This window comes from Condylostylus longicornis, unplaced genomic scaffold, assembly GCF_029603195.1.
Source record: "Condylostylus longicornis isolate FDR11 unplaced genomic scaffold, ASM2960319v2 ptg000027l, whole genome shotgun sequence".
Taxonomy (NCBI): domain Eukaryota; kingdom Metazoa; phylum Arthropoda; class Insecta; order Diptera; family Dolichopodidae; genus Condylostylus; species Condylostylus longicornis.
Genome location: NW_026577996.1, coordinates 788,733 through 807,645, shown reverse-complemented (window position 1 = coordinate 807,645; position 18,913 = coordinate 788,733). Strand labels below are relative to the sequence as shown.

The window sequence follows — 18,913 nt, the reverse complement described above, 5'->3', positions numbered from 1 at the left end:
AAAAAATTGTTGAAAAACCAAAAAAACCACCGGAAATTAAAATAACTCCTGGTTCAGATGATTTACCGTCACTTCATGAATTACAACCAGGTCACCCGATTGTTCAAATAATGGTTGAAAGTCCAAAAGAACCACCAAGTGGAGATTTTTCCACAATATCAAAAGTAACCGAAGCGACAACACAATCAACTGAAACATCAAATACTTCCACTGTAACTGCAGCAGCAAGCGTGAAATCTGGGACAACAGATATGATGCCACAAACACCGATTGCATCCATAAAAAGACATTCTCCTCCTACAACACCTACACCATCTCCATCACCTCCACCAGTTCCACCAAGATCGCCAGTACCAACCAAAAATATCAAATCCCCACCTGTACCTCCTAAGTCAATAAAACCTCAACCGCCACCACTACCACCACAAACCCGTACTCAACCTCAAAAACAAAAATCACTTACAGATTCATTACCAATGATTAAGCCCAGAACACCAACCACTCAACCTAGATCTATACATTCCGCAATATTATCACCACCACAACTGCAACGTAAAACGCATATACAAAAAAGGGAACAATCAAAATCACCACCAATAATGCCTAGACCGATAGTAACACAACGATCACTTTCACCAGCAGCAACGTCATCCTGTACAACAATGTCGAATTTGCAATCAGAACACCAAATAATAAAAACACCTGTAACACAAACATCATCATTACCAATTCAAATGGCACCGTCACCATTACCAAAAAGGTCAATGTCGTCATCTGCACCGCATTCAACAACCACTGCTATAGCACAACAACGACAACATCAAATTGATAAAAATTTACGAGGTGAAAGATCAAAAGTTTTAAATGATTATGAAAAACAATCTTTACAACAACAAATACAATCATCAGATATTTGTGAAATTACAACAGATCATAGTACATCATCGGACTCTTCAAAATCTGATGGTGGTAACGGCCTAAATAATAAACAACCCCAGAGAAACGAAACAGAAAGGTGACTATTAGAACAAACTACTACTAATAATACGAATAGTGGTACTACTAACAATATCAGTTACAGTAGTAGTAATAGCAACAATGGTAGTAATAATAATAACAATAATAGCAATCAAAATATTAATAATGAAAATAATGGTAAAGAATGTAGTTGACAATCTTCTACGTGAGTAATAACTATTATTACAAAAATTAATTATAATAACATAATGTTAACTCGTTATTTATTATAAAATGGATTCATCAGTTATAATAAAATTAACAATAATTATTATTAACACAAATTATTACAGATATTATGAATTATAATATAAATTTATATATAGTATGTACATAAATATGTATATGTATTATCAGTATAATTAAAATTAAATTTTAAAAATTTCTTCTCGCATTGTTCGAAATCAAAAAACAAAATATAAAAATTAAATTAAAAAATTTTATAGCAATAAAACCCCTGAATTTTTATTACCTCAATTATAGAAAACTTGAACAAAAATAAAAAAGAAAAAAGAAATCAATTAAAAAATATAATATTAATAATTAAAAAATGAAAATGTATTAAAATTCGACTCTAGCTAGATCAGTTTTTAACAAGAAAATTTCTCATTTAAAGCCAAGCTTGCATATTATTTAAAGTTTTTGCAAAATATAATGCATATTTGATTGGAATTTGTTCTTTATTGAAAATATAAAATAATATTAATATAAAAAACAATTTAAACATGGCTTTTCAAGTTAGTAATCAAAATTGTTTTCTAACAATTTTTTTTATCAATCCAAGCTATACAAATTTGAATTCCATGATCACAAACTATATTACAATTAGGCTTTCCAAACACTCTTTTGTGGAAAACGTACAACCTTTGCAAAAATTTAATTTATTTATAATCAATTATTGCAGTTTAAGCAGCCAAAGATTTTGTTTAATAAATTTTATATTTTTATGTTTGCAACATATTCGAGATGAAATTAAACAAAATTTCTGAATATCTCAAACATATTTTTAAGTGTATGTTTTGAAAAAAGCTACATTATTAACTGCATTGTTTATACATTTCAACCATTTGCTGCTTATTTGATTAATTTAAATTTTAATTTAAAAAAAATAAACCATTTCTCATATTATAAAAACTACACTTCGACAATCTGTATAAATACATACATATTATGGTTTAAGTAAATAATTTAGATCTTTTTTAATAAATTTTCTTATTTTAAATGAAAGAAAAAAATGAAAAAAAAAACGAATAATTAGAGAATAAAACTATCAAATAAATAATTTAAATAAAATATTATGAAAATTATTTAAGTAATAAAATATAGAATATCATAAAAAATCCTAATTTTTTTAACAATGTTAAAATAGCAAGCTGTGTCTGATGAGGAAAAATGATACATACATATTTAATTTGAGAAAAAATGGCTTCCGACATTGAACATAAAATAAATATTTTTTTTTTCATTCAGTCAAATAGTTGTTCATTAGTTGATCAATAAATAAAACTAGTATTATAATTTTAAAATTCATCAAAATTTTTCGAATATTTTAACATTTTATAATTGTGTTATAATTAAATATGATATATTATTAATTAAATTTGATATAAAATAAAGTCATTAAATACTTTTTTTATATTCTGAAAACTTGAAACATTGTTAAACATTTTAAGATTTTACAAAATAGTTGCAAGAAATAAAAATCTAAATTGAATGTTTTATTTACTTAAACTATTGATTGAAAATTTATAAAATGAATAAAATAAAAGAGTTTAAAAACAAGAAAAAAATAAAATTTTTGTTTTAAATTTCTACTTGTAAATCAAAATCATAAAACAAATAAAAGTATTTTTAAAAATATTGTAAAATGTTAGAATAACATAAAAAATTTCGTTGCAAGAAATACTAAAAATTAAATTTTATTATTTAAATGCTAACATAAAAAGAAATTAACATGTTTTAAGATTAGGGATTGTTAACGAATATTTCTAAAATATAAATATAATGGCTTAAACATAGTTATTAATATAAAAAATAAATTTACTACAAATAGTTTGTACAAAAAAAAGAAAATTTTAAGTTTAGATAAGCATTTAACAATAATTTACAAAATACATAGTATGTAGAGAAAAATTGTTAAGAAATAAGAAAACTTAAAAATTTCGTTGCAAGAAATACTAAAAATTAAATTTTATTATTTAAATTTAATGTTATTTTAAAATTACTCTTAAAAATATGAAAACTATAACCTTTATATTAAATAACTAAATTTACTTTATTCATATTATTATTTACATAATTATGTAAAATAATGAAAAATTAATAAAACGAAAGATTGAAATATAAGTATAAATTAATAAAAAAATTCTTAGCTAGCGAATTCTTAAAAATAATTATTTTATATAAAATCAAACACTTTACACATATATATATATATATGTATGTATATATTATATAAATTTAAGAAAAAGAAAAAAAAATTTACCTAAAAATTTTTTGATATAATTCTTATCTATATTATATGATTTTTGATCGATTTATTTGTAATAAAATTAAAAATCTTTAATTGTAAAAAGCAGTAATAAATATTAGGCTTTTTTAAAATTATAAAGACAGGACTTGGTATTTAATAATTATATATATATATACATATATTTCAAGAACCATATCACAAAATAAATCCTAATAGTACACTTATAAATATTGTAAAATTTTCAAGATAAAAACCCGACATACCAAAAAATATATAGTTTTCGCCATTTTAAACTTAAATTGATCGATAATTTTCTTAATTAACAATTTTCATGTATGAAATTTTAAATTTTTAAATAATAAACATCAAGTGTGTTTTATTCGCACTGCTTTCTGTATTTTGCCGAATTACATATTAATTAAAAAATAAAATTCTGTTTTATTATTATTATTAATTATTACTAATTAAATACCTAAAAATAGATTATGTTTTACTGGTTAAAGTAATGTTGAAAATATATTCAAAGTCGTCACTTTCAACAGCAATTCTTATATATTTTTATACCGTACATTTTATATCCTAAATACAATATTAAACATGTGATTATAAAATCCCTTATAAAAGGCTTACATATACCTTATTTTGTTTATTTAAAATTCAGTTAGAATTTCAATTGAAGACATTTAGCCTAAGAAGTTAATATTTGTAATGACGACTTTAAAAAACAAATCCAATTAGTATTGGTAAAAGTACTTGTATCCTTAAAATACATTTGCAAATTTCTAATTAAGAAATTCTTATACATGGTATGAGGTAAAAATGCACCGTCCCCTTATATTTTTAGCGGATATTTTGTTAATGTAAATACATGTTCAGTTCTCAAATTTTAATTTTCGGAATTGTCCAGCAACATACCTATATTATTTTTACTATTTTGAACCCATAGTTTATCTTGGTATGTTTATATAAGCAAAATTAAAATCAGAACATTATGGCACATTCTCAATTTCTCTCTGTTGGTAAAAAAATAAAACAAAAAACATTTGTTTAGAATATTAAATTAAATACCGTTAAATATTACCGTTACTGTAACATAATAAAAATAATATGAATATATTGTATATTTCTTAATGATTATAATTATATAAATAACAAAATTATTTATAATAAAAAATTAATAATCAATTAGGGATCGTTGACAACAAAAATAAAAAATTGTAAATATATTATGTACATATTTTGTCTATCGTTTCAAAAATTGATGAATATTGAATTATAATTAAAAGTTTATTAAATACCAAAAACATGTATTCATGTCATAATACATAGTATATTCATAAAATATAATTTGTATACGGGATGAATCGTACGGTTTCTACATAAAAACTAGAAAACGCAAACACACATATTTCCAAATATGTATATATCGGCCTAACAATGATTTAACGAAATTAAGGCGTATCTTTATTTTTAATTAATTATATTAACGCCCATATAGCAGCCCGTATGTAAAATGTTTCAAGAAAAAATAATAGGTTTTTAAAACTTTTTTTTCTATGCCTTAAATGCAGTAGTTTAAGATACGTTAAATCAACTGTGTTAGACCGACAATATATAATTAAACGCTAAATTTTTTTTACTTGAATCAATAAATAATAATGATTATTTATTATAATATATCTTGCTTCTTTCTAGTTTTAGAAATTGCATTTTATAGCTAATCCTTGAATAGATTTAAAAAAATATACTTATACATTATAACATTATTAAGTCAAATATATGCATATGTATATATATGTATATTTTAAAACTTTTAATGAATTAAATCAAATAATTAAATTTGCACAATAATTATAGCAAATAATTTTTTTGTTACTCTTAAAACAAAAGTTCATAATTTTACTTAGATTGATTCATTTATTTATTGGATGAATGCATTTATTTTATTGGATGAATGCATATGCTTTAATCGTCTGTTTGCTCTAAATAAACAGTAAAAATATCAAACATTTACATATTTCATAAATTTAATTAAATTGTTTCAAGATTTCCATATTACACATAAATGTAAATTGTAACCAAATTCAAAAACAATTCTTTATTTGACCTTTTCTAACTTATCAACTTAGTCAGACTGATTTTTTAAGGTTTAATCTTCTTTTGTTCTTAATATGAATTGTTTTCTTTGTTTTCTTTAAAACTCGTTGTTTAAATTATTAAATTCATTTACTACATAAAGGAAACTGCAACAACTTTTTATTGTTAAACATCCTTCTTTTTATTAAACTGAAGAAAACGTACTAAAAAGGAATTTTGATTCATCGTGTATTAAAATATTTTTTTATGTTTATTTGTACATTCATACAAATTATTACGTATAATATTATTTTATATTATGACATAATAATATAAATGTTTCATGTAATATACATAAGAATAATGAAAAAAATTATTGAAAAAAATGTATGTAAATTATAAATTGAATATTAGAAATATTTTAAAAAGTAAATTCAAATTATTTTTTAACAATTTTAAAAGAAATTCCAAATAAAAACAAAAATCTGATAAAATTTAAATAATAATTTTAGTATTTGAAATAGCAAATTAAATATCAATAAAAAATAATTAAAGCAAAATTTACAAAATTCAATTCAGTTCTTTGTACATAAAATAACAAAACAGAAATTTAAATAGCAATCAATTAGTGGCAATAACTACCGAACATTTTAAATTTTTAAACTTATTATGTCAAAATAGGGAAAAAACAAGAAAATATTTATTATTAATTTATTTTTAAATTAAAATTATTATTATTAAATAATAAATAAAAAAAAATATTAAAAATTTATAAACTAAAGCAAAAGGATGTAAACTCGAAAACTGAAATGAATTGGAAAATAAAAAACTCTTAATATAATTAAAACGTGTTGTATAAAATAAACAATAAAAATTTATCCTTGTTTGTTTAAATCACTTTTTATTTAAAATAAAATAATTTTTATATTATAATGAAAGTAAAACCAGTAGAATTAAAAAATTTAGCTAATATATATACATATGTATAATAATTAATAATATACAAATGTAAACTAATGTACATGCCTGTACATATATTTAACTTAGTTAATATATTACGTATATTACATATATACGTATATAAAATATAATGAAAGCAAATATACGTTACTGTTTTACGGTTTATTAGAATTACAAAAACAAAAAATTTGTATTATCTTTAAAATATTTTTAAATATTTATAATATTCAAGCATTTTTTTTTAAAAGAAAATATTAAAAAGGAAATGATAGCAAATTAATTCCCCAATTTGATTTTAAATGAAGTAATACGAGTATTAAAGTAACGAGGTATTCAATAATATTGAACTCCTCAAAAAATTTAAATTAATAGATGAAATTTGAAATAAATACAAACACAATATAGAAATAGAACCCATAGAAATTCAAATATATTTTACTAACTACTCGTACAACTTCTAACAAAAAAAAAAACCAAACTAGCTATATATAGATAAGGATACATGTAATATAACTCAAAATATTCAAACTCAAAACCAAATGATTTCAAAAAATAAATTCGTTTTCTTTTCGGTTTTCTAAAATAAACTTATTTGTTAGAGATTTTATAAGTAGAAATATATTCTGTTAAAAATCTGGTAGAAAACATTGGGGCAATATCATCAGCAATTTTTAATTTTAACCTTTAAAAACATTCTCTCATAAACGTTGATTATTAAAAATTTTAATAGTCTTTTAAATAAATTAATCTGCGTAATTTTTTATTTTGAATTTCAAAAGAAAATCAAATGAAAATTTTCAGAAACCATTCAGAATTGACAATAAATTATTGCTACTTTACATTTTAAACTAAAGTTCATTTTGTACTAAACTTTATATCAAACTATTTATTAAGAATAAAGACCAAATAATTTACTTAAAAAAGGAAAAAACACATAGAATACTTTTAGTATCCAAAATAAAAATATCAGTTTCCATAACGCCCGATTAAAATAAAATCAATTAAAAAACAAAAAACATGTTCAACTTACCTTTTAAAATGAAAACTTTTATTGTAAGTCCATAATTGAAAATTCATACATTTCTAAAAAGCTTATTGCAATTTTATTTATAAAAGTATATTATTAATGGAAAATGCTCAATCTTAGCATGAAATATTTATACATATTAGTAAAAAACCAATAAATTATTTCGTTTTTATATAATTTGATTAACTTAACTACATACATACATACATATATACTTTTACATGTTTCCATAATTATTTTTACATTTTCTTTGATTGCATCAAATAATTTATAAATATGCATGCAATATAGATGGATTGGTCTCTTCTAAAATTTATAATCAAAATAAACAAAATGTTTAGGGCACAAAATATAATTCAAATTGCAAACAAATTGATAAATTTTCAACTAAAAATAATTTTTCCCAAGCTCTAACACAACCGTAACCTGATTTATCTGTGTTTTCGCGTACATCTTTTCATACATACATATATCAGCAATATATTTTCCACGAATATACATACATACCCAAAGTCAATCTTTTTTTTCAACCCAGCAATTTTTCAAAAACAAATTCTTCTTTTTAAAAAGCCAAAATTGGAAAATGAGAATAAAAATCTACATTCAACTCTGCCATCATAAAATACATTCAATTCGTAGTTTTAAAAAGGTAAGCAATAACGTATATATGCCTTTATTTAAAATAAAAATAATAATATAATAAAAATAGAAAAAAAATAATTATAAATTTTAAAAGAAAAATTTTCTGAAATATGAGAGTAAATTTCCTGAACTTAAAACAGTAAAAATAGTTAATTAAATTGAAAAAGTAATCAATTAAAACATAAGATATAAATAATATAATAGATCTTGTTCTTTTTATATTAAGGGAAAACTATAATAAATAATTAAATATAAAATTAGGTTGATATCAAAAAAAGATATATCAAACAATAGAATTGAAAATTTTCATTTCAATTATAAGAAAAAATAAAAATTTGTTCTGTTAACACCATCAGCCAAAAAAAAGGAAAAATATTTAAAACGAATTAATAATATTATTAAAATATTAAAAATGCTTGTCAACTATTTACGAAAATTATATAATTAAAAAAAAGTGATGAAAACAAAAAAAAATATAAACAAATAAAAACGAAATATAATCAAACTAATGTTTTAAAATTTTCACAATATGTTGTTATTCGAATTTTGACTTAAGTATTTAATTTCTTATTACATTTCACATTATGATTTAGGACGAACTATGATAATATCCAAAAATTTAATCTTTTATCTTTAAATATCTATGAAATATTTTAAATTTAGAAAGTTCTTCAAAAAAGCCAAGTCAATAAACAACCCTTATTAATAATTGTTAAAAACAGGAACATTATAGGTTCCTAGACTAATTATTTTAAAGCGAAGGAGAAACGTTCTGTTGTACTTGGAGCAGTACCTTTTACTAAGTATACTTTAATTGCATATGACAGTATGATTTCCGATTAATAGTTTCTATATTTATTTTGTTTCATTATATACTCATTGTTTGCGCAATTTGCTTGAAAATTGTTCTCAACATAAAAAATATTTTTTATTTAACGATTGTATAAAACTGCACTTAAAATTAGTAATATCAATGAGCCTTATTCTAGTTGTCGAAGTAGAGCGACAATTGTCGTCACGACTTGAATTTGATATTCTAAATGGCGATTACAGTGACACGAACTCCATTAGTTCTCTCAATTATATTTCGTACCTTGGAATGAAGCTCATTAAATCTTCCTTTTTGACTGCTGTCACCTCTATTTACATATGTTCTGAACGGCGTGATCCAGTATGGTTTAAGTGGGTACCCTGCGTCCCCTAAAAAACAATTTTTGTTTATGAAATTAACATAAAAGTAAAAAAAAATCAAACTTTTACCTAAAATCCAGGTATTTCGTGTACCGTTGATATTTTCTCTTGAAAGCATTGAATTTAACCTGCTGTAATTCCAAATAAAGGAATCATGAGATGATCCCGGATTATTAGCATCAACATACCCAACATATTAAAATATTTACAAATATTTAACCAGCAATGTTATACATACCAACATAACGTTTAAGCTATGATAACCCTTCCGGTTATAATATAAATGCTGATGATTTTTTGACGGAGTTATAATTCTAACGTGTGTTCCGTCTACACAGCCTATCACTCCAGGAAACCCAAATTTTTCATAGAGTGCTAATTTAATCTCATTTCTTTCATTCTCTTCTGGAAACTTTATCAAACTGCTGCAAATTTCAGCTTCTAAAGTTGTTAAACTTCTTTTAATATTTTAGAGAACGTTGGCTGCGCTAAACCTGTATATAAATCGTTAGCAACACCTTTTTGATAGCTGCCCCAGACAGGAAGCGTAAAACAAAACAGCTCCTAATTTAATTATAGGTGAGACTCCAAAACACCTTTTAGGGGTACTTGTTTTTCCCTCGAATATATTTAGTAAATATCGAAAGGCCTCCTTTGAAAGTCTGTAATAGCTTATAAATCTGTGAATAAAATAAAATGTTTGTAACTAATGTATTTGAAAAAATTATTATCTTGCACTTCATTTGGCAAATCCAATGGATTAGAGTTGTCCCTAATCTTAAATCTTTTGATCCTTAATTGTTGTTTTTTTTTCAATTCCATCACTCTCGGAGTCTGATGAATCCGTAAACCATAATGCAAATGACGACATTTTTTATTTTCCTCGTATTTAAAAAAATAAATATATACACCGAATTTTTTTTTTTACTTTAAACTTTACTCGCCAAAATTTATTTTTAAAATGTATCAATTTCACTTAAACGTTTCATTTTCGTTTATTTCTCGCAGTCACGTCACTCGACAACTAGAATACCACATTTCAAATGATGTGACAACGACAACGACAAATGTCACGTAAGTGACGCGACAACTAGAATAAGGCTCAATATGTAAAAAAATTAGTAATATCATATGTAATTCCTTTTGAAAAGCTTTTGAAAGAATTTAAAATGCTTCTGATTTCAAAATATCAGATAGAATAATACTTCTATAATAATATGAATTTTGTTTTGTCGAAACAAATGTTATGCCTTTTTGTAAAAGAAATTGGGACAGCTTTAAATATTTTTATAGATATTTAAAAAAAACACTTAACTTTACTTTGATCAAGTTGTATACTAGAGCCAAGTTGAATGACTGTCTGACTAAAAAAAACTATACAACCAAAGTAATCAATTATACTAGTAACGCAGCAAAAATATGTATACTTATATATATGTACATATGTATGTAAATATTTTCATTTTTATACCTATATTTTCAAAAATAAAATTTAGAACTTAGGAACGTTTTTGAACTTGAACGAAAATAATTAATTTTTTTACAAATTTGTAAGTTGTTATCATATTACTCTTATCGATTCAGAAAAGTTATCATTATTATGTTAAACAACTTCCAATAAATATGCTTGTGTTGAAATTTTAAAAGTTTCTACTTTCTATTATAGAAATAATTCAGAAATTTTATTCGTTACTTTACTCGATACTAAATTTATGTACATATTTCCTCACATATTTCATTTAGATAATGTACAGAATAATCAATTCGTTGATGTCAACTGACGTGGAAAATTTGGTTATACTTAGGTAGTTACCTACCTACCTAAAATTTCAAAATTAGAGTTGAAAGGTCAATAGAACTGAAATAAATTTTTTCAAACTCCATGGATATCAACGAGTTGACAAAAGCTGTAACTCTTAATTCGAAAAATCATAAATACGTACAATATCCATCATATAGATAATATAATAATAATATGTGAATAAGATCACGCTCAATAACGTACAATATTAAATGATAATATTTTGAGCATAGATTTTTTCGTATAAACCTGTACATATATGTATGTATGTATATACAACATGCCAATCGAAAAATAAAACTTACATCATATATACACATACAAATGTACATATGTATATACTCATGTTTCTATATCCCCAGCTTAAGTCCAATCACCTTCATAAGGTTAAACCAGAAATTATGGTGTGTGTAGAAAATAGTCCAAATCAGAGGTAGTTGACAGTTTTTTTTGGTGACCCGATTCAAGATGAGTTATTTTTATAGAGCGAATGAAATTAAATGAGATCTACCTAAACAAAATTTTGTTTATTGATTTGCGTAAATATCTTCGAGTCACTTTATTCATCTTAGAAATAGATCAAAAGTAAATTGACTCTAAAAGTTTGGATATATCAGATATTGTATTTTCAGCTACATAATGTAAATTATTTAATCTTCATTATTTTGTAAATATAATTTCTTACTGAAAAACAATTTTGTGATCATGAAAAAATAAATTAGAAATTACAAAATAAATTTAGGTAGACTTCAGTGGTTTTGTTTTTGATCATGTTGAAATATGTGCATAGGTATTACGCTGGTCACACCTGATTTACTCATTTATATATACTTATATACATGCACCAAAGTTTCGTTTTTGTATCAGAACTCAACAATCAGTCAATGCTCCATCATAAGAATTAGAGCATTAGCCCATACATACATACGAGTATAAATACACGTATTTTATAAGACAATTTCTCTATTTTTTTTTCGTTTTGTTTTCTTCTGGTATACATACATATAGGTACACATAATTCAATATTTAGTGAAGAATAACAACTAATATTTTAATAGGATTATTGACCACGTTACACTATAAACAGGGTTTAAAAATATTTGTTGTCGAAATAAACAAGTTACAATGGTTCATATACAGTATGTGTGCAATGTATTTTCCAAATTAACATTTATTTTCTTTTAAATTGAAAAATAATGTTGAAAATACAAATGCATTCACATATATATGTACATATGCATATTTTCTTATATGTACATACACATATTAATTTTTATTTCAGTATCCTTGCTATAGCACTTTCTCGAAACCCACGCTTTTAATGAATGACATATCATGTATAACAGTGAGAGCGCAACCAAACAGTTATTCCTCCGTCAACACTTGACACTCACAGAAAGTGCACCAGTGTCTTCTCTTTTGAATAATCTAATGAATCACAATGTTTTAGCAAAAGATTAAAATCTAATATGACGTGGCTGATCTAATTTCCCATCAATGTTTATCTTGGGAATACAAAAATATAATTTTTGTTATATTGAGCAATATATACAAAGATTTATATTGTAGACGACACCAAGCAAAATTTTACCATTAACACATTTAATTTAATTAAATTTATTTATCTCATTTGTGGTAGATTATTTTGCAATCGTATTTACTTACAAGTACATACCATGTGTTTTTTATTATTCTGTGATAAGAGTACAGCAGATTTAGCATAATCGATCGTTAAAAAATCATAGTGTATTCTTAAGTGGTCGCAATTTTTGTGGAACTTTTAGTAAAAAATCTTAAAAATGAAACTACAGCAAATATTTAACGCTAATAAATTTTTTGTACGTAAGAATCAAAAAGTTATTTGCATTTAACATACATTATAATCATAATGCTAATTGCTAATTTCAACTGTGTAGTCAGAGTGATAAAGAAATTCATTTTTTTGTATACGTTCCTTTTATTTGTCTTAAAACTTCTCTTATAAATGCAAATGAATTAGCACAATAATAGATAATTATTTAAACTAAAGTAAAAAAAGTATTTATCTTAATCGAATACCATTGAAATTTAGCTTATTGCTTTTATTGTATGTATTGCGTAAATAATTTTCTAAATTGATTTCTTATTCCTCAGCACTACTTTTCGATACCGAGAATGGCTCTGTTACTTCAATTGAACCTGAGTCAGATATAACAACGTCCTTTACAGGTCTATCTCGTGAGTCAGTTTGTGTACCCTCTATTTGCCGCACAACTTTCATACCAGATAACACTTTACCAAACACAACATGTCTTCCATCTAACCAGCTAGTTTGTTTAGTTGTAATGAAAAATTGAGAACCATTTGTGTCTTTTCCAGCATTAGCCATGCTTAACCAACCAGATCCGTAATGTTTAAGTTTGAAATTTTCATCTGCAAAACGTTCGCCATAAATGCTACGGCCGCCGGTTCCATCACCTAATATAATTTGCTAATAAAATCTATTACTCCCATTGAAAAATTGAATTTTTTTTACCTTTAGTAAAGTCACCACCTTGAATCATAAAATCTTTGATAACACGATGAAACTTGCTGCCTTTAAAACCTTCACCCTCCGGTTTTTCAGCTAATTCTTTAAAATTTTTAGTTGTTTTTGGAACAGTAGCGCCAAATAATCCTATTGTAATACGCCCAGCTGGTTCACCCCCAATTGTAATATCAAAATAAACCTAATAAAATTTTATTGAAATTAATTTAACAGGAAGCTATTAATTTAGAAATAAAAAGTGTATTTGTTAATTCGGTTCAGATTATGTGATGCGTAATGTATGTGTACATATAAGCCGTGTTTTATTCCATTTGTGAATTAATAAGTTCTTATACATATATATCAATAAAGAAAAATTGAGTATTACACACTCACGGTCTTTTTTTAGTTTGTTCTTTAACTAAAATCTAAAACAAAACTTAGAACAAAGCAAAAGTTATTAGTTCTTAGAACAAAGCAAAGTATTTTTAAATGAACAAATCATCGCTTCAAATCTATGGTGTAGATGTATTATAGCGTTGCTTTACCTTGGCTTGTATGACAAAGAACGTACAGACAAGTAAAAATATACGTATTTAAATTTTTATTTACCTTATCAGTTACTTTGGGACCTTTAGCATCTGAACTTAATGTTACTCCAATCAGGGTAAAAATTAAAAATGTTGCTAAATGCTTCATATTTACTAGCGTAGAATTTTTCACTCCGTTAAATAATACTTCTGTGTCTGTCGATCAAATAACGTCGTCAACTTCTATTGGACAGATAATTTATAAAAGAACAAAATTAATGAACCGGTCGATAGCCTTCCTTCTGCACTCTTCTTTCCTTTAATTTTTAATCTAGTGAACAGTGAGAAAAAAAGCCAAACCTAAAATCAAACTCTTCATCTTTCTTTATTCTTTATTATATACGTTGCAATAAAATGACATTTAATAATCCATTCACGGTAATGGGTGAATTTAAACCATATGTTTACACGATTCAAGATAACTTGATGACGACTAATATAGGTACACACACACAAAATGTGGGAACAAAATATTTTCCTTTCAAAATATTATACGAAAAATAAAGCACAATATCAAACCAGACGATTCATTTGAATTGTAAATAACTCTGTTTAGCTTTTGAACAAGTTTGTATTTCTGTCAGTCATAGTTCATCATAAAGTTTGCAAGAAGAGATTTTTCGAAAATAAGTTTCTTTATTGTGAATAAAATTCACAGTACTTAGAAAATTACACCTAAAACTGACAGCTAAAACTCAAATTGTCAATTCTTTGTGTCAATTTCATTTGGAATTTACTCATAAGCATTTTTGTGTACAAATGTAAAATCGTTTGGTTTTAGTCGAATGTAGTTTTTATTTATATTCGTATAGTTTTTTTTTTTAGTATACCATTTAAATAAATCATAAGTATTTTAACAAATTAACAATATCAGTGGTGAATATCTTATGTAAAAATGTCACAGAGATACCAGCCTCCACCACCAAATGCGCCGACTATGCGGCCATATTCTCCAAGCAATTTTGGTGTATGATTAAGTTTTATAAATTAAAAATTAAAAAATGAGCTTAAATTTCATCAATCAATTTTCAGCAAAGAAATTTTTCTCAACCGCCGCCAGGGAATGCGCCTTCTTCTCCAAGTGTGGGACCTCAATTACACCCCCCTCGACCTGCAGGTCAGACATTTCAAGCTGGTTTGAGAGGAAGTGGTTCTGGTCCTGGGGGCAAAAGATCGCAACAGGAGTCTCGGAATATTCAAGGAAAATCTACTGAGCAAAATCTACCAAAAAAGAAGAAAAAGTTGGCTGATAAAATCTTACCTCAAAAGGTAAGAGATCTAGTGCCTGAATCTCAAGCATATATGGATCTCTTAACATTCGAACGTAAACTGGATGCTACAATTATGCGGAAACGTCTAGATATTCAAGAAGCATTGAAAAGACCTATGAAACAGAAGCGTAAGTTGAGAATATTTATTTCAAATACATTTTATCCCGGGAAAGATGGAGATAATGAAAGTAGTGATGGAGCAGTTGCTTCGTGGGAATTGAGAGTCGAAGGACGTTTGTTAGAAGACAACAAAGGGGACCCAAACAAAATCAAAAGAAAATTTTCAAGTTTTTTTAAATCGTTGGTAATTGAATTGGATAAGGAATTGTATGGGCCAGACAATCACTTGGTAGAATGGCACAGAACCCATACAACACAAGAAACTGATGGCTTTCAAGTTAAACGTCCAGGAGACCGAAATGTACGTTGTACAATTTTATTACTACTCGATTATCAACCACTACAATTTAAACTCGATCCAAGGCTCGCACGTCTTTTAGGTGTTCATACTCAAACACGTCCTGTTATTATTTCGGCACTTTGGCAATATATTAAAACACACAAATTGCAAGATGCACATGAAAGAGAATATATAAATTGCGATAAATATTTGGAGCAAATATTTGGTTGCGCGAAAATGAAATTTGCAGAGATTCCACAAAGATTAAATCCATTGCTTCATCCGCCAGACCCTATTGTTATTAACCATTTTATTGAAAGTGGGACAGAAAATAATAAACAAACGGCATGCTATGATATTGATGTGGAAGTGGATGATACACTGAAAAATCAAATGAATAATTTTTTGATGAGTACAGCAAGTCAGCAAGAAATCCAGGGACTTGATGGTAAAATTCATGAAACTGTTGAAACTATTAACCAGTTAAAAACAAATCGAGAGTTTTTCTTAAGTTTTGCGAAAGATCCACAGAAGTTTATTCATAGGTGGATTGTTAGTCAAACTCGAGATCTAAAGGTAATTTTTATTTTTAAAACTGATTTTAGGCATTCTTATTCATAAAAAATAAAAACTTTGCTTGCGATTTAATTAGACGATGACTGACGTAGTTGGAAATCCAGAAGAAGAAAGGCGTGCTGAATTTTACTACCAACCTTGGACTCAAGAAGCCGTTTCGCGTTATTTCTTCACAAAAGTCAATCAAAAACGTGCAGAGTTAGAGCAAGCTTTGGGAATTAGAAATGCCTAAGTTTAGGAAGTTTAAAAGCAGTAATTCATCAAATAAATCTATTTTCATAATTGTAATTATTACTATGCAACCAACATTCTTTAATAGAATTTACATAAATGACATTCATAAAATTTATTCTTCTTATTATAAGAACTATATAAATACATACATCTATTTATTGAATAAGAAGATTCATGACTATCGTACAAGAAAACATAAATGAAATTCGGATAACTAAAAAAAACGTTTTTATTTATACATATAAGCAAACAACAAACAAAATTTAATTTAAGTACTGTAAAACTTCATAAAAGTTATAGTATAAACTACTTATTTTTAAAAGAATTTTCTTCAAATAATTCCCAATTAATGCCATTCATTAATAATTCGCTGTGACAAAAAGGTGACACAAAAACTAAATACCATCTCTTGCCAAAAACAACTAATAAATTTTTTTTCCATCCTAAATCATACTTTGTACTATTTGATTTTTGCTTTTCGTATTCATGACTTACTCTTCCACTAAGAATTATTTTTGAATGATATAAGATCATTATTAAAGAAAAGAACAAACAAAAAACATTAATATCAAACAAAAATATATAAATATTAATAAGTGAATTATCTAGAATAAACATTAACAATGGACATATCATTTTGATTAGTGTCACTAATTTATGAAACTCTACTTGTGAGTAGAAATAAATGATGTTATGCAAGGTTGTGTAAAATGTGCTGACGAACATATAAATAACAAAAACACAGAAGAAACGATGATTTTTGTGCCCAACGCAACATCCAGCAAATATACAATGATGGTCTCTCTTCTAAAAATTTAAAAAAATAAATTTCTTCGAAAATTGGTAGTAGGTGGGTACCTACCAGAATACATGTTCTGCAAATCTGGCAGTGCCATGACCTAGGTGGAACTGCAGATTCACCTAAAATATAAAAATTATATAACAAAAAATACGGCTACTTTAAAAGGTAACATACAACATGCACAAAAATGCCAGGATTTAGCTTTCTCTTTATTATCTGGCATCTTAAGAATTTCATCTAAAAGTAGAAAATATGTATGTATATGAAGTTTAAATTAATTTAGCATAAAAATTACTTTTAATACTTGTGTCCACCATTACTAAAGCTATTAAGTTAGAAGTTACTTGGAACATAAGAAAAGTACCGAAAATAACATGAAACCAATGTTGAAATGTCCATGATCCATATAAAGTAGGAAACACAATAAAAATTTCAAACATATAGGTAGCTAGGAAAATTCAAAACTTATATTTTAAAAATTTTCATTGCCAAATTGATTACCAACCTGGCATAGCCGATATCAATAAAAAGAAAGCGGATATATCCGATATTTTCCGTGGTAAAAAATTTTTTCGTATACGAAACATGTTCTATTTCTTTTATCCTGTTCCCTTTTATAAAGCATTAAAAAATTATACTTAGGTCTCTATATTTCATACTATAGGATCGACAAAGATTTTGCCAAACATAATTTTTTGTTAATTATAAAAGATTTATTTAATTGTAAATAAATTTGTTCAAATAAATTTTCTTTTTGGTATTTGTTATAATTTTAACGATTTAATAAGCAATATTATATAATTCAATCAAAAATTCTTGATCTTTTGGTCCCTTGCTCCTAAAGAAATGTTCAATATAATAGAATTTTATTTTCTTATCAGAATCAGCAATTAACAATCATTCAACCAGTAAACATTGACAGCATTGTGTCAGGAGGGCAACCAAGTACCAATCGATTCTGAAATCTTTGAAACAAAGTCGAAATTATAAAAATCGATTTGTTAATTCAATCATATTTGTATATATATACATATATATATATATATTTTTTGTGTTTTTCTTTATATTAAAAGCTTAAAATGAATTTGATGATTTTGAATACTAATGATATTTGGTCTAATAATATTTCTCTTTACGAAACTTTGATTCGTGTTCTGGTCTGCTTTAGAAAACTTGAAAAAATTTTTCTGTTACAACATATGTTTTCCTTTGTAACATATGTTTTTTCGAGAACAACTTTTTCATCAAGAATATTTTTTTTTTTTAACTTTTCAATTAAAAATAAAAAAAAAGACAGACCTAGTGTCTTCTCTCATAGAGAACAACTATTTTACTTCGGATAGTACA

The 18,913-nt window shown here is 25.3% G+C and overlaps 4 protein-coding genes and 1 pseudogene across 14 annotated transcripts in view; 2 read left to right on the top strand and 3 right to left on the bottom strand.

The window, feature by feature from the left end:
• Positions 1–2,691, top strand: part of LOC129607313 (sodium channel protein 60E) — a 184,128-nt gene extending 181,437 nt beyond the window's left edge. For all 11 annotated transcript variants that reach the window (XM_055518228.1, XM_055518227.1, XM_055518229.1 and 8 more), the window contains one exon: positions 1–2,691. In XM_055518228.1, the coding sequence (XP_055374203.1) occupies positions 1–1,019 (1,019 nt within the window). In that variant the 3' untranslated portion in view covers positions 1,020–2,691.
• Positions 2,692–9,117: 6,426 nt separating this feature from the next.
• Positions 9,118–10,208, bottom strand: LOC129607471 (putative nuclease HARBI1; annotated as a pseudogene).
• A 2,906-nt stretch (positions 10,209–13,114) lies between these two features.
• Positions 13,115–14,585, bottom strand: LOC129607201 (peptidyl-prolyl cis-trans isomerase 6). Its single transcript, XM_055517995.1, has 3 exons — positions 14,306–14,585; positions 13,703–13,895; positions 13,115–13,644 (listed from the first exon to the last, which is right to left on the bottom strand). The coding sequence occupies exons 1-3, from the start codon at positions 14,390–14,392 to the stop codon at positions 13,310–13,312; spliced, it is 615 nt and encodes a 204-aa protein (XP_055373970.1). The 5' UTR covers positions 14,393–14,585; the 3' UTR covers positions 13,115–13,309.
• A 430-nt stretch (positions 14,586–15,015) lies between these two features.
• LOC129607211 (brahma-associated protein of 60 kDa) lies at positions 15,016–16,946 on the top strand. The gene is made up of 3 exons (XM_055518016.1): positions 15,016–15,250; positions 15,316–16,530; positions 16,607–16,946. The coding sequence occupies exons 1-3, from the start codon at positions 15,179–15,181 to the stop codon at positions 16,760–16,762; spliced, it is 1,443 nt and encodes a 480-aa protein (XP_055373991.1). The 5' UTR covers positions 15,016–15,178; the 3' UTR covers positions 16,763–16,946.
• Positions 16,947–16,969: 23 nt separating this feature from the next.
• On the bottom strand, positions 16,970–18,407 carry LOC129607212 (probable palmitoyltransferase ZDHHC24). Its single transcript, XM_055518017.1, has 5 exons — positions 18,072–18,407; positions 17,862–18,014; positions 17,741–17,803; positions 17,627–17,685; positions 16,970–17,571 (listed from the first exon to the last, which is right to left on the bottom strand). Exons 1-5 carry the CDS (start codon positions 18,151–18,153, stop codon positions 17,071–17,073), a joined length of 858 nt encoding a protein of 285 aa, XP_055373992.1. The 5' UTR covers positions 18,154–18,407; the 3' UTR covers positions 16,970–17,070.
• Positions 18,408–18,913: the final 506 nt, after the last annotated feature.